This window comes from Cygnus atratus, chromosome 3, assembly GCF_013377495.2.
Source record: "Cygnus atratus isolate AKBS03 ecotype Queensland, Australia chromosome 3, CAtr_DNAZoo_HiC_assembly, whole genome shotgun sequence".
In the NCBI taxonomy this organism is placed as follows: Eukaryota; Metazoa; Chordata; class Aves; order Anseriformes; family Anatidae; genus Cygnus; species Cygnus atratus.
In genome coordinates, this window is record NC_066364.1 from 89,020,645 (window position 1) to 89,043,950 (window position 23,306).

Below are 23,306 nucleotides of genomic sequence, written 5' to 3' on the forward strand. Positions count from 1 at the left end.
TAAATCTAAATCCCACAGAGGACCACCAAGATGCTCTGGAGGTTGGAGCACACAAACTGCAAAGAGGCTGAGGAAATTGGCTTGTACCTAGCAGCACTTTTCAATACCTGAGAGCATGTTATCAAAAACACTGAGCCAGGCTCTTCACAGAGGTGCAAAAGGAAAAAATAAAGACAACAGCCATAAATTAAAACAGGAAGTTCCAGATGGCCTAGAAGCATGGGAAAACAGGAACCACATGAAAAGGAAAAACTGTATACTGCATGAGGATAATTAAATATTGGAACAAGCTACTCAGAAAAGTTTTGGATTTTCCTTCCTTGAAGGTTTTCAAGACCTGACTGCGTATTCTTTAGTAGAATGGTCTTACGCCATAGACGACCCTGCTTTGATCAAGAGTCTGGACAAGATCACATCCTCAAGTCCCTTCCAACCTGAATCATTCAAAGATTCTAAGCAAACTGATAAGATTTTGCAGAAAACATGCAGACAAGATATACTCCAGAACCATTTAGCTCTCTATGCATTTCTAATGCATATTTGAGTACCAATAGTTTTTTTTGTTTTGTTTTTCATAATCAGAATTTAGTTGCCATAGGAACACATTTATTTTGACTTTGAGCCTCTCTCCAGCGGAATTCTGATCTCTATAGACTAAAAGTATATACTATCCCTCTTTTTACCAAAAACAAAAAAAAAGCTCATATTTAATCTCTCTGATACAAATATATTCAATGGCACGTTCATGCCTCTAAACTTAGAAGATGTATACTTTAATTTCTAATTATTAATTTAGAATCCAAACCCAGAGTTCTAATGACTCAGTTTCTCGGGGCAGAGCAACTCGTGCCATTCTGCAATGACTAGCCTACAGAAAATGCTCCTGGAAATGTTTTTCTCCTAGGTGAATGAATGAGATCAAGGGAGTTTTCAACTGAGCACGAAGCTAACAAGCAATGAACACAGTTCAATCAGCTGGTGAAGATCTGTTAAAAAAAAATAAAAACCTACCACTTTCATTAAGATGAAATGTTAAGACTTTGCTTTGATCTGTGTTTATATGTAATTTGATCTCTGTACCAGCCATAGATTTCCTAGTGCTAAACACAGAGATCATTGTCACTGTCTTCCACATTGCAGAGTCTAGGACATGTTCTAGACCCCTGCTAAAGCTGCAGCTGCTACACAGTGAAATCTTCCTTCCCCACTCAAAGGGGCATCTTTCCCTCATCTGCCCATGATCTCACATAGGCACGGATGTAAGCCAAAACACTTATTCTTCTAGGCAGAACGTGAAAAGGAAAAGATGACACAGTGCTAGCATTTCTGTCTCTAGGCAATGCAGATCATCTCATCTGTCAGATCCTTTAGATGATGATGATGCTTATTGTCATTTTTAAAGGAAAGCTGTTCATCTTGCTTGTACTATACATGCAGGAAAAAATGTCAAAGAAAGATGAGATTCTGATCCCATATCTGTACAATGCAATACCACATAAATCATTAAGTGCCTATTAGTTTTAAAATATGCAATAATAATGTTTATTCTGTAATTTGCTTTACACGCTTGCCAATTATACAATTATTATTTCCTGGCAACCAAAAATCTAGTTCACCTAATACATTATTTAATACTAAGCCTTATTAAAAAAAATCCTCCTGCTCAAGAAGAATAAATGTTATTTAGTATTTAATATAGGAAATATTACATAGTATTTAATATAGGAAAGTCAATTTATTACACTAACTTGAAGAGATGGTATGATTCATCAGTTGAGAGCAGAAAATTTTAAGACATGGAGACAGAGGGACAATGAACTGAAAACAGGACGTTTAGTTAATATATTCTTCTCTTACTCCCTCACATAGGCAAGCCTTTGCTACTACTAAAAATTTAAGCTCAAAGTGGCATGAAAATGATGTAATTACATTTTCAATTACCTCTTTTAAGAAATCCGAGTACTGTGTCTTCCTGGTTTTCTACTTGAGATGCAATACTTAATTGAATAATAAAAACACCAAACTCAAAGGCGTAAAATATTCAACGTGGAAAGCTGCCAACTATACTTCTCATTCAACTTGTTTCACATAGTGAGAACAATGCTGGACTCCCATTATGCATAGCTTCTGTAGCTGGTAAACAGACAAATCAGTACCTCTGTTATGGACAGAGATTTGCCTGGACGTCTGATTTTAAACTTGACCTTCAAAGTTTTATAACAATCACAGCAATGCCAGAGGCTAAAACAAAAACACGGCCACAGCTTTGGAAGAAGGGAACAATTTATTTCCTTCAATTTTCATGATTCAGGGATATGGGAATTCTGCACTTTTTTCTCCCCTGAACTCACTTCAAAAAGGCTACCTTTTATAAATGCAAACGTACAGTGATTGATAGAGAAGAGGATCCAAGAAAACTAACAACACAGTCTCAGGCATTTCCTGACACCTCCCTACTAATACTCTCCTTCAGCTTGAACAGTTTCAGACTTCCTTTTTTCATTGTTGTAGAACAAAAATTGGCAGTTTACAAAACTGACTTCAAATCTCACTTGCTAATCAATTAATTCAGAGGCAACTCTAATAGGCAGATGGCACAGAGATAGATTCTAGCAATACGTGCCTATGTATAGGGCCTCTGCTGCTAGCCAGGACCTAACCTGAAGTTTCCACATTCATTCACTGGCATGCTAACTTCAGAAACCTTTCTCTTTTTTCATTGTCACGGAGAATACAAATTCAGTTCCAGACAACACACTCTAAATTTACAGAGAATAGAGAGATATCAAGACAAGGTTCTGAATGTCTGATTTTGTGAAACAACATCATTTACAGTCAGGATCTGAAGTTGGCAAGAATATTTTCTTCACCTGTAAACAGTCCTGCTCTCCAATCTATCTCCAAAGCAGAAAAGACAGGAAAACTGAAAAAGATTGAGTGTAAGAAGCTTCTGCACTAGCCAAAAGCTTAGTCTTCTCATAGACACACACACACACATTCACTGGGGAAATGGCTCAATGAATTTCAATCCAGATCTAAATACCTTCATTAATCCAACACTGTAAAGCAATATTCAAGTTCTGTGCCTTTATTATACACTCTACGTTCAAGTTCATACTAATAGTGTATAGTGAAAAGGAAACCCAGATGACTTTGAGATGATGGCTTTCTTTAATAAATGCTTCTATTTTCACAATGAGACGCATATGAGGAACTGCACCTACTGTGATCACAAGTTAAGCTGCAATTGAATTTCTGTTCTAATATAAATATACATCTTTAATCTTACAATTTGACTATTACTATTATTATGCTTCTGAAATGCAATATCTTCTGGAATTGCACTGCTGTATCTTGACATACAATTCATACATTTAATTTTTACATGCCTATTATACTGAAATAAAAAAGCCGAAAGACAATTAATAAATTGGTCCCCTAATTACCATCATTTCCAAGTGTCCTATATTTTATAGAAAATAACTGTACTCAGCAGAAGTCTCATTGTTGCTCTTAGTTTGGAGAAAAATAAACCCCCTTACCGTATTGATCCAATCATGTAGGGCTGTGCTAGCTGTACTACAATAGCTCCACTCCCAAGCTGATGGCATGTGTACCCAGAATCCCAATCATAGTTTTTTGTGTCTCCATTCAACAAGGCATTGCGACTTCGACTTACACCCTCAATCACGCTGGCACAATCTGCAATTGTTGCAACATTTTCAGCAGGAACTGCAAATTAAAACATAAAGAAGACAGACACAGTAATACAGTCAGAAAACAGTTCAGATAATAATGGTCTTTATATCTGGCAAAGAACTGGAAAAAAAAAGAACGAAAGTACGATCAACACAAGGAAACAACTCTTACTTAACATAAATTACAAAGCTCTGTTTTACAAGTACTTCAACACTTATTTTTTGAATTACGTGTTATTTTCCTCTGTTAACATTTAACCAACTATGGAACCTTTTCTCTGCAATTCAGAGAGACTCCCCAAGCTTTTTGAACGTCACCTTTCAATAAGATGATTGATGGACATAAAAAGAACCCTATTCAGGTCCAGCACTTTCTCAGAAAATATGATTTTTAGATAACTTCCTCAACTTTTCAAACATGAATGTCACATACACTTTCTTTCTCCCTCTCTCAAAAAAATTAAGATTAATAAGGCTGCAAAATGATATTCTCTATGACATGCAAAAATCAAGGCTACCTGTTTAGCCATTTTGCAGGGTACATAATATTGAAAATGCAGTTTTTGCTAACTGATGACAAAAATTCTGTCTACACAGGCTGTATATATAAAAAAAAAAAGGTAAGATTTTGTATGTCATCCTCTGATGAAGAATGACCAATCCGTGTGTGGTAACGCAATAAAAAAAAGGAGAAGAAAAAATGTTACCAAATTATGTGAAGGACAATGATCAATTCGACAAAATTTCCAAATTCACAATATGTCATATGAAACAAATTAAAAAAAAAAAATCAGAACAAGAACAATACCAGTTAAAACATGAAGTGCACAAAAAAATTAGAAATACATGTAAAACCAACAATGTAAAACCAACACTGTGAATTTTCACAAGAAAAAAAGAAGTATAGTATAGATGAAAATGGATTTATGCAACATTTTAAGCCCACTTCCAACTGATTAACTTAATTACAGACAATGATTGTCTCTAAAATATGTATTTAAAGTACTACAACATCTGAAAATGGCTGAAATACAGCTATATGAAATCTCGGAGCTAATTTCACAAGTCTCCAGCACCCAAAAAAGAGCTAATTTTCCATGAGGAGCTTAGGATTCCAGTACTTTAGGAGGCCCTACAAGAAAGATGGGGAGAGACTCTTTACCAGGGAGTGTAGTGATGGGAAAAGAAGAAATGGTTTTAAACTAAAAGAAGGTAGACTTCGATTAGACATTAGAAAGAAATTCTTTACTCTGAGGGTGGTGAGGCAGTGGCACAGGTTGCCCAGAGAAGCTGTGGATGCCCCATCCCTGCGGTGTTCAAGGCCAGGCAGGATGGGGCTTTGTGCAGCCTGGTCTGGTGGGAGGTGTCCCTGAACCGGGCAGGGGGGTTGGAACCAGCTGATCTTTAAGGTCCCTTCCAACCCAAACCATTTTATTATTCTATGATTATGTGATTCTTTGTTTTAAGTGTGTTGTTGGTGTCAGGAGCAGAATCTTAAACAAACATGAAATGCTGAGAAAAAAAAAAAAAAAGGAAAATGTGTAAGCTCATTGTCAAGTAATAATTCAAGGTAATGGAAAAGCAACAGTTTCCTAAAAATCTACTGCACTATCAAATTTGGTATCATCACTGTGTGCTCATCAAAAACTACTAACCCTAAAAACTAATAACCCTGCCCAGAGCAGGGGGGTTGAAACTAGATGATATTTAAGGTCCTTTTCAACCCAGGCCATTCTAGGATCTGTGTTATGTGCAACGTTGTTACTATCAAAAAAAAAAAAAAAAAAAAAGGCTTTATGTATAAGAAGTTACATGGTTTCAGGACTGCTAAGAACATGCTTTAGGAGAACTCCCCAAGACAAGTCTAAAACTGTAAAAAAAAAAAAAAAAAAAAAAAGAAAAAGTGAAGAATAAAAGGGAGGAAAGACATCAGCAGATTAAAGCAAAAGTCAGTATGTATCAACATGGAGGTTTAAAGCTCTGCAAGATTTCAATGCAAGTCGGTTCCGTTCCTCCCACTGCAAGAGACTCCAGAAGACCTTTTCTTCTGTCTAACTCATAGGAGGCGACAGGTCTAAATCAGAGACACTGCTTTGAAGTGTTCTATGGCAACCAGGCTCCTTTTCAGGTTGCTTTGATTTCCACCATGACTTTACCTTCAAAGGTACTTCACAGCACACCAGCTGATCGCTCACGTGCCCGTCCCCAGCCTAGCCAAGGGGCTAGCCTAGCCAAGCTCTTGCTCTGACAAGTGTTTTTTGTTATCATCTTCCTAAGCAACCTGAGGAAAGAGTACTCAATTCATGTGCAACCCAACGTGAATATGTGTATGTAAGACTACAAAGTGATGAAGTCCATGTTTTGAAAGAAATAATTTTGCAAAGATCCTGGATTCAGAGCTGAAGAATGTTTTTGTAAATAAATGTGCTTGCAATGAGCAAAAACACACAGAAGGTAGAATATATGCAAATATGCCTTGGCATATGATTAGAAAAATTGTTTTGTGCCCATTCTATTACATAGCACTGATAGACACCGAGAGTCCAGTGCAGAGCCACAATGATTAAGGGAATGGAGCATCTTCCTTACGAGGAAAGGCTGAGGGAGCTGGGTCTCTTTAGCTTGGAGAAGAGGAGACTGAGGGGTGACCTTGTTAATGTTTATAAATATGTAAAGGACGAGTGTCAGGAGGACAGAGCCAGGCTCTTCTCGGTGACATCCAATGATAGGACAAGGGGCAATGAGTGCAAGCTGGAACATAGGAGGTTCTGCTTAAATATGAGACAAAACTTTTTTTTTACAGTGAGGGTGACAGAGCACTGGAACAGGCTGCCTGGGGGTGGATTGTGGAGTCTCCTTCTCTGGAGACTTTCTAAACCCGCCTGGACACGTTCCTGTGTGATATGATTTAGGTGTTCTTGCTCCGGCAGGGGGATTGGACTAGATGATCTTTCAAGGTCCCTTCCAATCCCTAATACTCTGTGTGATTCTGTGATACTAAAAGCACCACATTATTATTTTAGAAATGTCTTGATTCGGTATTACTAAAAAGAGACATACAGAAATTTCCAGATTCTTATGGGGGGAAAAGTATTAGACATGAGGTATACTTCACTAGGAATGATCTGAAAAAAAACAAAGACCAACGATGAAAAACTATGAGCACAGGCATCAAAACAAAGTTTGCTTTAGCTTTCTTTTCTTCCTCTTTTCCCTGGCAGTAAGGGAACTTCTCTGAGTATCCATTTTATACAGGCATTAAAGCATCTTTCATTTAGTGCTGCTTTTTGTAGGAAACAGACGCTATGAATATCTAGGTTAAAAAAATATGTAAAAGATAAAATATCAAAATCAATTATCACATTAAGTCTCTGTGGCACATTCCAGACACCTTCTAAGTTATTTAAGGCATTAATTTAACATAATACTACTCAGTTCATCCAATATCCTACCTGCATGCCCTCTAAGCACCTTCACGCTCTCTCACATTTAAATTTCTGCACTTATCCATGAACTCCTAAAATTGTGTTATTCTGATTAGTCAAACTTCTTAACAACCACACAGAAATTGTCTTACTCTGCATTCAATACAATTCTGTGGTTTTCACTACAATGGTTAATTAGAAAGTGATTCTAACTAATTGAAGCATCCAGAAGGTGCCATACTGTTTCTTCTCTCTAGGGGGTCTGCCACTCCCTATTTTGAATGTTTATCATCTTCTTTTATATCCGCTTGATAAATCTATTAAAAATACCATCTGGTGGGGACTCTGATCTGTGCTGTATTTTCAAGTCCTCTGGTTCTCCTCCTTTTTCCCACTAGAATTTCTACTACAATTTGGGTCACTTGTTTACGAAAGTGTACTGCCAAAACCAACATTTTTTTAAATTTTTGTTTTGCTTTGTTTCTTGATTATTTTTTTTAAATCCACCAGCTATCCAGCTATTACAGTAACCAATGTTGTTAGAAAAAACAAAAGAGGAGATTACAAATATGTAAGTTCTTCCTCCCTCTTCCCCCAGTTCATGCTCTTGACAAATCTAATTCACTTTTATGGAACAGAAAATATGTTTGTTAGCAAAGCATACACATCCCGTAAGCAAACGAAAGGAAAAGATGATTGAGGCTACAGTACAGCAGGAAGAAAACAGTTATTAAAATTTATTTTCTTGTTTCCTGGTCTTATGCTGAGGTATGGAGAGATGAATTGCTTGGCAGTATATTTAATTCTAGCATTATTATTTTAAGGATTCAAGAAAGGGCTTGGATACTTGTCTTTTTTTTTTTTTCTTATCTGTTCTCATGGTATAAGTACATCCACAAAATTCTGACAATCATCTGATTTAGTCAGTACGGTTATCAACTACTAAAATGTAAACACCAGGCTATGCCACAGATATTAGAACTGCTGAAAGATAAACCTTGACTTATGCCATAGACACTACACTGGAATGTGAAGGTTTACATAGTCATGTCTGTGACTTGGAAGAGAGGGCAAATTAGAATTTTGGCCAATTTTAAAAGAAAATCCCACTATTATTCCTCAATGTGCAATTATCAGTTTGGATTAAAATAATTGCAGAGAAGGCTGCTTTTGATTCCAAACATCATACAAAAAGCATAGAAGTCATTAGAATTGGGCACACTTTTAATTGGCAACCAATTGGTTGATTACAGAGCTCTTTAACTGAAGTTTGTCTGAGGAAGACTTTAAGAAACAGGAATCATTTCATAAAAGCCTTCAGAAGTAAGCATCCTTTGTTGCAGCACTGGAAATAAGGGGAAAAAAGTAACTGGCACCATATGAACAGATCTTTATTAAAGAATAGCAGTAACTAAACTGACCATGTGGCTGCCCTTTCCCATAGAAAGAGGAAAAAAAAATCCCTGCAGTATTTAGATGGTCTTAAAATTTTCATTATTTCCTAAGGTTATGCTTGCAGTAGAGATGACTTGCATTGCTGGAGAAACCTGCATGGCTCTGAAAGAAGACTAACCTTTAAAAAGAGATGAAATAAAATAAAATAGCTTTGGGTGGAGTCAGCATTAAACTAGATGTGGAAATAGCACCTCTTGAGGCTTCCTTGGAGAGAGTCAGCAGTATTTTACAATGCTGAACCACATACTAGGAAACTGATACAATTGGTTTCTCTTTGTTATAAATTTAAGTGGTTTTTTGTTTGTTTGTTTTTGCCTTTTAATAACTGCCAGTGAGTAAAAGACAAGTGAATGATTACATATTCTTTTCATTTTTTCCTTTAAAACAAGTACTCCTAAGGCATTGAACAAATGAAGGTTCACAATGATTCACAAGTACTGAACAGCATTCCCCAGAGGGTGACCAAGGACATTACAGTGTTTTATATCCATCTCTTGCTCTTCAGTCATTATTCACCGTTTTCCCCTTTTGTTTGTAATGCACCAGTTTAAGGATAATCTGAAAGACTGAGACAGACCACAGATAAACACAACTTTGTGTAAAAGCCTTCCACGTTGCACTCCCTATGGCCCTCACCAGGCTCAAAGTAGGACTGTGGCCTAGTAAAACCCGTGTGCCTGCACAGTCCTTAACCGCACCTCAGCACTGGTTAAAGGGTTTTTTTTAACCACAGGACTTGGGGAAATTATCATTTTTTTTCCCCCTGAGGCAGATAAACAGAATTAATTCCTATATATATATGGGAAAACAAAAAACAAGAGTGGCATTGCATAGGAGAAGCCCCTTGCCCAGGGCTGTAGCTTCTTGCCACTGGGCAGATTAGAAGCCATTACGAACAATCGCATCATATTGGGTATTGCTTCTCCCTTGAGGGGAGCATGCCTCCTGCTTGCGAGAATGTTAATTTGTTTTGGATTGCAGATTAAATATTAACGACTAAAGACCATTCAAATTTCAGAAGTTGAAAACACTGTGTTTTTGAGATTTAAAAATATTTGCATCCCTGTTACACAAAACAGTTATGTCAATCTAGTGAATCCAGTATATAAAAAAAAATGCAAACTTACAAACACATTTAGAGATAATATGCCAAAAGGAAAATTACATCTCAACCCTAACATCTGCGTTAGGGAATAATTTCCTATGATTGAATTCATTTCTGTCACTTACCTCATTTAACAAGACAACAAAGTGTAAACCAACACTAAAACATCAGACTGAAACATCAGTGCTAGAAAGAGCACATCTTGCTACTTTTACCTCAAAATTGCTAGTTAATTGCCAATGGGTCAATTCAGCATCACATCCAGTATTGTGTACTGGAACTACACAAATCTTCCATATTAACTTTTAAATATAACATGTCAAGTTAATCATTTGTCATGAAAACCCTGTATGTAAAAAAAAAGACAACATAAAATTGCTATTACCATGTGATGACACTTCATTTTTATTATTTGTTTGCCAGCCTTCTAATCTTTGCTTTACAGTGACTGCCGTTAGATGCTATATATCAGTAATAATATATCCGACAAATTACCCTCTTTGTATATACAGCTTTCTGATCAAATTGAATAGGTTTAATGAAAATTAAATAATTACTTTTAAATCTCTGACTAAAATCCCTAAACAGATACCTCAGTGGCCTTAATTCTTTGGAATGAGATTTGAAATGAGAAACTCCTTGTATAGTATCTTTGGTGCTCTTTTTGTAGAAGTAAGGGTAACAAAGGCTTTCTGAAAGGACCATACAGCCTTCAAGGGATGAGCATTTCCTTTCCTTAATAGGATGGATTATAGCAACAGCAGCAAAGGTATTAAATTAGGTTGGAACACATTTAATACCATACTGCATAAACAATGAACTCAATAATATTACCCAATACTGCTTTTCAAGGATAAGGATGAAAAGCTTCTGTACTCAATCAAGCTTAGAAGCAACCTACTCTGATTATTGCACTTTCATATACTTCACAGAGCTTTCTTAACTGCTTTCAGTTCACTTTACCCTATCCTGTCACTAGAGAAATAGAAAGAAACACTACGAACCCTCATTAGAGCAATAAGATAAATCTGTGCCAATTATCCTATTGGTAGTCACACAAAATTTTTATGGAAGTGGAACTGGGACAGTCTGTTTGATAAAGGGAACCAGACAACACTGTCTTATACAGGTACGTAAAACAAAGCACTAAATGTATATAAGGTCACTTTGCTGGATGAAAGCTTTTCAAGAGGTAACATTGTTAGCAATAAATTCTGGCGGAACAGCCATTATACCCCTGCATTTCACAACTGCACTGCCCCCAACTTGTCTAAAAATCTTTCAATTTGTCCCTTCCTCTGCAAAGTCACATATTCAACTGTTGATGCCTCATTTGCAATCAGAAATTGGTCCACATACTCCCTCTTTCATGGTACTCTGCCATTAGTCATCAATTTTCTCATCAGTTCACACCTCTAAACAATATCAAAAGCATCTCATAATGCAGTTCATTACACACACTGAAATTGCAACTCTGCTTGTAGTTTAGGGGGTAATCTGTTCTGAACAGGGAACAGTATTTGTTTTTCAGTGACTTTGCATGCATCTGCATTACTGTTGGCAAGGCTAGTAGCACATTCTTACCTCTGATGCTAAGATTTCTAGTAAAAAAGAGATATGAAAATGATAAAGTGTTCTGTAGTGCTGGGAGGCAAGGAACCTTTTCTGCAAGAGTGGCAGCTAAAATTGGAAACAAGCAGAAAGCTACCTACAAAGATCTCCACAATTTAATAGACAGATGCACAAGGGGCATGGAGCACTGAAATATGAAACAGCAGGTGATATGCCTGTGGCATATGTTGGCAAGAATACCATACAGTTAAACCAATGGAAATTTGATCATAGAATACAGATATATATTGGCAAGAGATGTAGCAATAAAATGACTTGGCTCTAACAGTCATATCCTAGCCTAAATTTTGATTTACATAAGCATTTATAATATACAACTGATACTGAAGAATGGCCACATACTACTTTTCTTCCAAAGTACAAATAAAATCTGTAACTACAAAAAAAAAAAATCATGAACCAATACATTTTAAATAAAGCCACTTGAAGTCTCTAACCCCTAGATTAACCTTGAAACTCATGATTTGAATTTGGAACCCACTATCATGCAATGCTGAAGCAGATGGAATTGTTCACCTCACAAGAAAGCTCACTAAAAACCAAATGTCACTGTGTACCTGAAAGGCAAGTCAGCTACGGTACACATACACTCCAACAAGCCAACATGGATTCACTACCTTGCCTATTGTTATGACAGAACAATCTTCAAGTTATTTAAAATACACAAAAAAGGGGAAGATAAATATGTTATTTTGGTCCTAAATTATTTACTAAATAGAACTGACAATCTTAAAACAGATGTATAAAGATATATGCATCACTTACCTGCACAAAATAATTCTAATTTTGCATGAAGCTTTTGACAAATTCATAGCTAGCAGCAATACATATGAAACTTAGCTCAAAAGTTTTTATCAAACTCGAAACATTTTGTTTCTTTGGTAACTAGCTTGCTACAGCTAAATATTTTCTTTAAATTCTGCCATTCCTTACTGCTTATTCTATTTTCTTGTTGATAACAATTGCAGTACTACTTGCAAACTCACTAAAACAAAGGAAAAACTTTCTATTTGAATTATTTGACAGCTTATACATTTTCAGGCTGCATGATGTAAAGATCAGTAAAGTGTGATTTGTCAGGCAATTTATTTATTCAATGATTCTATAAAGACATCATGAAATCCCACAGCAAATCTCGTGAGACTGGGTTTAGTGATGTTATGCCTTTGTACAATGCATGGAGGAAGGGCAAAAGGAGCTGGGACCCATTTTTTTACAGCCAGGTATAGTTCTCCTCAGAAAAGAATTAAGAGAAGTATATCTGACTATGTCTTACTAAAAATTTTCCCTCTGATTCTTTTTCAAGAACTGTTTTCCCTTCTATCTACCATAGGTGCATGCTTAAAATTTAAATTCATATTTAAAAAAAATAGCATGAACTCCGACAATTTTGCTGAAAATTCTCAATTTCTCCCCAGAACAAGCAATAATCTGTGGTACTATATCATACACAACAGTAATAAGTGGCCTGAAAAATACAAAGAAGGACTAACTCAGAAGGACTGAGTTAGAGCAAAACCACAAATTGGGGAAATCCCTCCTATAAGTACAAAACAACTAAAAGGTATATAAAACTCTTTTTCCAATGAATTTCAAGATCTCACTTGTAAGCTTATACAGAAGAATGTGCAGAGATCACCCTGTTTGAACTACTAAGAAATCTTACTTTGACACAGTTTATCATTTAGTATTGTTGATCTGTTTGGGATTTCTATGTTAAGTAATGCAATATTATGTAAATGTACTTAAATTAGTATAACACAAGCTGTCTGGAGCAGACAGCACCAGAAATAACAGAACATCAACACAGTGTTCTGAGAATAAGGGTAGCCAATATGATGCTCTGTCATGGCTAGATGTGTCTATAATTCTTTGGTGGAAAATCAACACATTAGAGTTCACTTTCAGCAGTTGAAACTAGTCTGCATAAGAGGCCTTAAATGCCCAAACCCACCTTCAGTATAATAAATATCTCTGGTTACTCCATCCCAGTTACAGAGTTCAGGCTAACCTAGCTGGAGGCAAAAGCAACCCTCCTATGACATGGAAAGAAAAATCAGATTAGGAGCACAGAGTGACTCAATTACCAGTGGTTTTGTCAGCAGCAGTTAATTTAATTTGAATTTTAGCATTCCTGCTGCATCACTAATTGATCCACAGCACTGGAATTTCAAAGCAGCCATGAGGACTAGCCAACTAATTCTAAGCTTACAGCATGATTTAACTCAAGTTAGAGTGGAAGGGGAAGTACAGCAAAAGTGCAGCGATGGCCAGTCTTAAAAGGCAAGTGTTCACAGCAAGTTCATATAAAAGGAAAACAGTTGAATCTCTTACCTATCAGACCCTTCTCAAGAGTAAAGGATTTGTTGGTAAACATGCATTCAAATGCAACAATGTGGAAAACTTTGTTCACTGTGTTGTGGGTCCCAACAATGCGAATATACCTATGGAGGGGAAAAAAGACAAGTAGTACAAGTTAGGCATGATGAAATTCTATGCACCAAAACATAAATGATTCATTGGGACTGTATTGTGAAAAGCTGTAAGAACCAAGGAATAAAAAGAGAGAAAATTCACAGCAAAACTTGCCAGGATGCTGGCACTAGTACAATGTCATAAAATTTATCAAAATCTTTCCAGACTAATTTGCCCAGAAAGCCAACATGAGACACCTTCTGGTTCAGAAGTAAACTGTTAGCACAAATGTGTGTTCATTGAGGCTTTAAAAGAAAATAAATAAATAAAAATCCCCTAACCAACTGCTTTCTACCACAATGAAAAACTTCATACAACCAGGACAAACCCAACGAATCTCCATGACTTCTCTGCAGAAGCCACTAATTATTTACCTTTTAACATGACTCTGTCAGTAATTCACTGGATGTACAAAATACCAATGTCTTTGTTGGCATATCTTTTATTAATAATAATAAATATCTGAACAATCAAATGCTTTGAAACAAAGCCAGTTCTGAGTTTCATTCTGGGTTGTGTAACTTGTACTTTTAAACTCTAATTCAAAATCAAATAGAGCTGCTCTTGAACACCCTAACCTATTCACCTTTTATCTTACCCTGGAGACTTCGCTTTCTATAAACAGTCATTAATCTCAATTCAGCCTGATTCCTTCATTTTTCAGAAGAGATACAACAGTTCTTACTATAAGTTTTTACTTTAAATGGAACATTGCACATCATTTCAATAAATGTTGAACAAACAACACAGAAGACAGTCTTGATCAAATACCATTATCTCACAAAATGGGTTACCCACACTGCAGAAAACTTTGTATTAAATTCTTTTCAATTAAGAACTACCAGAATATACGAATATTAAGCAATATCCTTTGTCTGCTATAAAAAACTAACCTTTCACTTATGCAATACAATTATAGGTCCAGCATAATGGCTGTTCACCAACAGAATCATTTTAGCTTGTGTTCTTTATCATACCGAGTTTGAAAGATACACAACTTTCAACCCTGACTTTTTAAAAAAACAAAACAAAAACACAATGCAAGAGCTCCTAGCTACATACCATAGTGATGTTAACCCTCTTCAAGACTTACTACTGATATTACTTCATCTTTAGTGTACATAGCAAGATATTTAAAAAAAATTAAAATCCACTTAATACATGCAAATGACTGCAGAAGACAACTATGTTATCTGAATATCATAACATCACTAAAATTGCCAGAGCTATTGTATTGACCTCTGATCCTTTTAGCTTATATAATCACTTCATTAAAACAAAATAAAGAAAAAAAAAACAACAAAACCCCCTCATTATTACGTATTTCCTTTATGTATAGAAAAATGATATACAATATGCTCAAAATTTCAATTAATTTTTAAATTTATTTTTTATTATCACTGCTTGAAACAAAAAAGACTGGTGCTATGTGAAATGCCATATTTTGCTGTCAACAACATGATGGTAAAACTGATACCAGCCTCAGTTTTTCTTAACGTGCTGAAGATAACTTGCAGTGCAAGTGACACACAGCTAGCCAGAGCAAAAGTACGACAGAGAAACAGAAGCAAGAACCACCCAACCCACTGCAGCGTGAGCTACCCTAAGGCTTCTTCTACTCACAGAGCTGATCTTCTGCAAAACAGGCACATACCTATTTCGTCTAGTCTTTTCAGGTTAGATTTTTTTTTTTGTCAATTCATGAGTACAGCATGAACCCTAAATACATTGGCAATGACCAGCGTACTACAATGCTTTATTTCTATCAAGCATTAGAAATGGAGAATTTAAGTATTACGGCTAAGCACAGGAATGATCTTGGAACACTTCGAGTACACATGGAAGGCTCGTCTTACCCTAGAGACTCTTGCATGTCTCAGGCAAGAAAGGTATTAGCTGAGTTGCCATGCTTGCACAAAACACACTTTAGGGTAACCAACAGAACATTACTAATGGAAATACTTTGAAATACTTCAGTTATGCTTCCCTGCTTTAAAGAATTTCAGAGAATACACAAAGTAAGAATTCTAATAGGAACGCAAGGAACTGCTTCACAACTGGCTTTAAAAGCTAATTTATTTAGATTTTTTTTGTGTATTAGAAAACTGTAATACTTGGGCAAATATGTTTTTTTTTTTTTAATATATATACATCAAGAGGGTGAGAAACACACAAGACAGTCTGTCATTGGAAAAGTGCCTTTATCATACTGCACATGAGTTAAGTAACTCATTCACTGGTTAACACAGTTCTCTGTTCAACAAGTAGAAAGGCACACAGAATATTTTTTTTTGTACGCCAGATACTCTTATCAGTTATTTTGAATAATAGTTGACAGTATTTTATATTGGTGGAAAGCTGGAATTTTGTAGTAATATAAAACAAAATCCCATCCATTAAAATAATTACATACAAACTAATCTTCTGAAATATATTATTTCAATGTGGCAATATTATTGCAATGCAGAACATAATGATATGGCAAACCTCATCCTTTTCACAATGACAATACATATATCTTATTCCTTACTTACTTCTCTCAAGGTGAATAATAAGCATGGTTTCCTGCCTGAACCTTATATACTTCCACTTGGTGGAAAATAAAATTAGGCAATTTTCAATATTATGTTAAATACCTTAACTTCTAAAAACAAACTCTGAGATTTTAAATAAAAATTCTAACTTATCATTCCACTTGATGCAAGCTTGATGTAGATTTTGTTAGAGATGCCCAGTACCTCTAGGTAAGCAAGTTATATCTGAATTTTAAATATTAGCAATGAAGAAAGATGTTGAAGATACATAACCTGTTTCAGAACATTAAACCATGGACTGAAAAGAATGGCTCAGAAATATGATGCTGATGAAAAACTGCAACATGGGTGACTTTAATATGAACAATGAAGTCTTAATTCAAAGCTTACAAATTTCAGAAATTTAAAATATCTATTATAGCTCATGATGTGCTTGAAAATTTGTAAATTTTCCTAAGCACTTTTCTGACAGAAGAAAATGCAACATGACTAAAAATAAAAGGATCCTTCATGCAATCAGTGCCTGTGTATCACCACATCATTTTGTTGGAACAATTTTTTAGACGGAATATGCAACTACAGGTAACAAAATTAGTATGTACAGTTATTCAGCACATGCACATTTACAAATGCTTAAAATGCACTGAATGTGTCCTATGTGATTGCTTCTAAAGGATACTTTCAAAATCAGCAAAGTACATTACCAACATCACCAACACAAGTACAAAAGGAGTTTGAAATAGACATTTTCTATTGACGTGATGTATAGGTTATGGAATACACACTGACCTTGAAAACAAATCTCCCAACTTTCCTTTTGTTAGCTATATTTCCACAATCTCCAAAGACTTTACCATTGACTTCTACTGCTTATTCCAAGTCTTAGAAATCATTTGAATATTAGCTGTTGTTCTCCTCTTTATGTACACATTATTTATACAGAGCTGAACAAAATTAGAAGAGTTGAAATTGAACTTTAATATTAATATGATGACACAAAAATCTTGCATTTCTTTACAATGAAGAAAACATGTATATGTTCCTCAGTTGTCTTACATCCACTCTGAGTATCATGTCCCCCTAACAGAAACAAACACAGTCTGGTAATAAAGTACTGTAAAATCTGGGTGGGCTTGAGGTCGCACATCCTGTGTGTGTGGACACCATGCTTCTGTAAGCTATTGTCCAGCTGCAACACAAGAATACAAGTAATAAAGTACTGTCAAACCCAGATGCTAATTTTGTGGCCAAATTGTCAAATCCCTCTCATCAACAGGCTTGATCAAAAATTAGGGAACTCAGTTAAGTGGTAGTTAAAACATCTCTCAGAAGAACTTAAGAATTCCTGTATTGCTGATATGCAATAGCTTACAGAAACATGGTGTTCACATGGGATACACAACCTCAAACTGCAATGCAACAAAATGCAGAAATTCTGCATTTTGGTTATGTCACTCATCTGGGTTGATGGTGTCATGGTCAAACTGAAAGCTATATTGCATACCATAAATTTTAATGCATTTTTTTTACATCAAATTTTTGGGGTTAACCCCCAAAACACAATGCTGCTTTTGGGTTTTGAGTGGCAGTGCATCACCAGGTAAAACCTTCTGTATCTGTTAAGAAGTCTAAGCTACAGACAGCTGAGAATGAGGTAGCATGAGCTCTAAGAGCCTTCTGGTTGCCACAAGCACATCTGGACCAAGTACCAAGAGTATAGCACCTGGAGATATTCAGTAATATGGACAGAGAGTAGTGTGCGACTGTCTACAGCAAACTAGGAAAAAAGTCCTTAGGCCAGAAGCACGTTACAAAATCTGTCCTTCCCTCCACAAAGAGTAGGGAGTCTTCCATGAACTTGGAGGCCAAAGCTAAGACCCTTTTCTGAGGAACTTCTGTGGGCACTGGTGCTGACAATCCTGCTTTGTACCGGAATCTGTTCCAAGAGAACCAGAAATAAAGGCTCCAATGAGCCCCTCTACCAGTGGACTTTATACTCAACTGGTAAATTTGGCACGGGGAGAGAAACGGAAAGAACACTGTCTCATTCTTCAGAAGAGAAAACCTTGATTACTTCAGGGGGTTTAAAAGTATTTTACTGGTAGGAAAACAGGACTGCAGCATGAGAGTTTTGTCCCTTTAGAAGACCTTTCACTTTGGTTTCTAGCCCTGTTCAAAAATAATGGATATTGATAGCATGGAAATGCTTTAAGAATTTCATCCACATATTACAGACTTCTCTAGTCACAGTTCATCAGGCTACCCTTGGCCTCGAGATCCCTTTGGCAGGAATACCAGAAAAGCCTGAACTCTCATTTTTATTATTATTATTTGCACTAACAAGAAAATTATTTTAACTAGAGGGGAACACTGTGTTCTGCTACATCTTTGTAGAAGCTTAAGGTATTAAAATTTGAATGAACTACCTGGCTTGACTAATTCAGCAGCCACATGGCAATGACCTCATCCATCCCCTCTTTTTCCCAGAGCAATCCTTCACCTCTACATGAAAATATGACTCGGGCACTTTGTTGCAACTACAAACACCCGTATTTCTGAACAACTACATTATGTTTTACTTCTGCTCTTTTCATTTGTACAGCTGACACATTTAATTCAGGTAACAGCTGCTGCTGAGCATACCACTGATTCAGCCCTGGAGGGCTACTAAAAACAAAACCGAGCTGCCTGCATCCAAACAGTACTTAGGACGTGTGTCAAAGCATAAGAAAATGCATACTCTAGGATCCTTTTTAATCCTTCATTATAACAGCACCAGTAAGATATAGACAAAGTCTGGAATCTATTAAGCACGGAGTCTAATCCCGTAAGAATACTAAACTGAAGACTAAGTAAAGAGAGGTAAAGGAAATTAACAGATATTTTGCATTGATATCCCACCCTGAGTTACTATCATGGCAAAACTGAACAGCAACAGGGACCTAAAATAAAGAACTAAATTCAATATGTACAAAACTACCTCCTCAGAACTTAGCCTTTTATTTACATTCATGGAGCATTTTGTATGAGACACCCGTGCTAACAGTTCATATATCCTTTAACTGCTTAGAAACCATTAACATTTGCATTCTGATCATTGCCACAGTGATGTACGGAATACAGCCCAGCACACAAGGGCATGAGAAGACATTCTGTTTGTCTTTTAGTGGAAAAGGAAACAGTGATATTCACAGCCATCTCAACCTCATTTATTCACAGTTCTTTAAAACATACAGTCCTGCAGACACACACAGCTGAATCAACAGGCTCATGGCAGAAGGATGAAAAAAAAGGGGAGAAAAAAATCTGTTGCCAGAATTAAATTATGTGGAAAAGCAGTGGGTATAAATAAATTAAATAATTAAGCCATAAGAAATATGGAAAGCATTCCTGTCTTCTAACTGGAAATAAGTTTTCCTGCATTTAGAGAAGGAAGTCTAATACAGTCTATTTTATACCAAAGGAAATCCGCACTGGAAATATAAGAAACTAGGGTGACAGACCAAATCAAATGCCTACAACATCATTGAACTCTAGAAGGAAACAAATATATAACATTTACAAACCCTGTGCAGTAACAAACTTCCACCTGTGTAACCCATGCAAAACAAACAATAATTACAAGGAGAAATGTGTTTTCAAAAATGTTTAGGTAGTCTATGCTGCAGCCTCCAAAAGGCTAAAAATATTGATATATAACAATTATACAGGATACACAACTGTTTGTGTACTATATATAAGCAACGCATGGACTAAGAACATCACCCAGTGTTTCTGGGAATATTTAATCAAATTAACGCTGGCATTGATGGGAACATAAGTAGTATTTCCATGATGTGGAACACGTTTTGCATTCCACATGTAAGAAAAGTGAGCTTGCAAAGCTGTATTTTTTCATTACTAGTTTCCAATTTTACTTAGACAAACAAACACAGCAAAACTTGAAATCCCTGAATCTGAGATGACCTTGATTGAATCTGAATCTTCACATTGTGTGCATCTCTGGTTACATTCAATTTCTGAACATTTCTCTGCAGGTTTTGTTTCAGGTCAGATCTCAACCCCGAATAGTTCTATTTCCCAGAACCTGTCTGGTTATGGACAGGAATCCATAATTTCACCTGATCTCTTAATGGACTTTCATTCTTCACATAAATTCCACATCTGTTAGGAGAATACAATGAGATTTTGATGTCATGAAATCTGTCCTTAGATCCTATCCCTGATTCAGCTTTGCAGCCAAACCTTACTTAAACACCACCTTTGTTTGCCTTTGTGCTATCTCTATTGAATACATAAAACAGGACTCTCAGAAATTAAATTTCAAGGACAACATTAGTTCTCTTAAATACAGAAGACAGCAGTGGTCCTCAGGAAGCCTGGTTTTAACACCATGCACACATGGGACTTGGAGAAGAGATGTGGGAGCCTGCTCTGCATCTCCTCCAGGCTGGTTTGACAGGGAGCCAGATTCCTTCCAAAAGGTACAATCTTTAACAGGACTGTTTTCTTGAAATCAGTTATACTAATATGGTTTCATGGCTTTGGTACAATTTAGCTTAGACTACATTATACAGACCCACTGTAGACTCCACATTTTAAACTTATTGAATGTACCAAAAGAAAATGTAGGAAAGTTCAGGGTGTTGAAATCTGAGAATGTTTTCCATTTTCCCCAGTTTCTCATGTTCCATCAGCCTACGAATTTAACATGCAATAATAATTTCTTGCTCCAAGGGCACCTCAGCAATAGTTGTCTAGATTTAGACTGGAATCAGCCTATATAAGATATGACAAAAAGAAATATTTGGAAAGTATTAGAGCAAAGCGATCTACAAGTAAGCGGATAAAAAAATTAGATATCAACTTGCATTATGGTAGCTCAACAAAGAAGTAATTGTGTTTTTGACTTGTGTTTACAAAAGCAAGGAATTTGGAAATCCTTTGTGTAAATCTGTAGCGAAGGTACATAAAGAAAATTGTGTTTAGCTCTGGCATCTCGATATCAGAAAGATGGTGGTAAAGAAGGGTGGATTTTCAAAAGAGGGTGAAAATGATTAAAAAGATAAGATGGCAATTGCTGGAAATCCTTTTCATGTAAGGGTTGTTTGGATGAACCATTACTAGCCAGAAGTATGGCAACTCTATGTATTTGAGCACATAAGCAGAAGAGAATAAGAACCAGATGATCTTTAAGGTCCCTTCCAACCCAAGCCACTCTATGATTCTATAAATAAGTGAAGGCTTCCAGGACTCTTGAAGCAGGGAGGGTGGGGAGTTATAATTGTACACGAAGCTTGTAATATTAAAAAAGTAAATAAATAATAATAAATTAAAAAAAACAGTAAAACATGTTATCTACTGATAAATAGGAGAGCTGCCTATCATTGTATTAAAATTACAACGGAATATGCTAAACAAAACTGTACTGGAATCAGCGAAGTACTGGTAAAAATGACTGGAAACATCTTTTTCATCATTATTTCTATGATTTGAAAATTATACCTAAAGAGTCAACTCCTCATACTTGAAGAAGATTAGAAAATAAATGCAAAGTATTGCTGGCTCAGTTTGTAATACGCTGTGCAAACAGTTTTGGAATGCTGAAATGTGGCGTAATTCATTATCTTATGCTGAGTTTGCCTTATTTATTTTAAACATTTATCATAAAGCGTTAATATTCAAATTGTTCAGATGTGAGGCTCTATTAATTGGTTCCTTGACTTAAGCTATTATCCATACAGTTGTTAATGAAATTGTTGTATATGAAAACCATTGTACTACCCACTGATTTACAGATAGAAGTACCAACAGCAACTATGTCACTTAAAAGATTAACATTAACATGAACTCTTCAACAGTAGAGATTTTATGTTTGTAGGAGCAGAACCCCTGGAACACCACAGCTAATGCTATATTTAAACAAGAGGAACATCAGACCAGGCGTTCTCCCTTATCACGCTGCAAGGTCCTGCTTCCCAGGCCCTGCTTGCATGGAAGGATTGCAACAAACTTGAATCTTAGCACCCCCTAAACACCCCTCCAGTAAAATGACCATTCATTATTTATGTATTTAACAGAAGCATTATGACTGACTTTATTCTGGACTGTATTCTAAGCCAAAGTGCCCCTGTAACCATGAAGGTGCAAGAATTTTATTACTTGGCTTATTTTTTTTTATTTCCATGCTTTGTCCATTTGTTATAAATACAACAAATATATACTCACTTCAGTGAGCACTTCCTAAAAAAATGTTTTATTAAATTCACAAAACTTAACTTTTCAAGTTTTAAGTCATGAATTGCAAACCTATGCACAATTTGTATGCAGCTAAGAAGGAATTTTCTCTGTCAGGTATCACACAGGAACCTTTTCTGTTATGAACAGTTGCACCTAAGAAATGTATACAGAGCTGCACATAAAACCATTATTATAAAATAAAGCCTGACACAAGAGCATAGCTTCTGCCAGGTCATATCTGCAGGGGATTTTTCATGTGTATACCTGCACAAATTTCATGCATGCAAGAGACATACACAATACTTAGAATTTACAAGTAAAAATTTTATGTGCAAGGCACTCAGCATATCACTACCAACTCTTGCTATATACATTTTCACTTTATGATGAACAATGGCACAAAACCCAAAATTCAGACTCATAAACCTTTAACGCATTGCAACAATTAACAGGACACTGGTATAGTAAACTTTGTGCCTATATGAAGACTTTTTTTTTTTTAAATAATGTAGTCTGGTGCACAAATAAGATTTAAATTCAAATTTAACATAGTACAATGCTCCATTTTAAGTGTCATACTTAAGTGTTGATCTTGTCCAAAGTTTGCTCAACAGGGAGAGAACTGCAGATAGTTCCTTCTAGGTGGCATTTATCCACTGTAATAAATAAGCACCTGAAAGTTAGTCATGAATTTCTGTTTCATTCTGTTGAAACATAATGTAAGCTTAAGAGCTGAAATTGC

The 23,306-nt window shown here is 35.9% G+C and overlaps 1 protein-coding gene across 1 annotated transcript in view; it reads right to left on the bottom strand.

The window, feature by feature from the left end:
* Nucleotides 1-23,306, bottom strand: part of BTBD9 (BTB domain containing 9) — a 126,485-nt gene that overhangs the window by 40,154 nt on the left and 63,025 nt on the right. Inside the window, exons 8-9 of the mRNA XM_035560419.2 lie at nt 13,650-13,759; nt 3,543-3,732 (exon numbers count right to left, since the gene is read on the bottom strand). Of these exons, the coding sequence (XP_035416312.1) occupies nt 3,543-3,732; nt 13,650-13,759 (300 nt within the window). The remainder of the gene's footprint in view (nt 1-3,542; nt 3,733-13,649; nt 13,760-23,306) is intronic.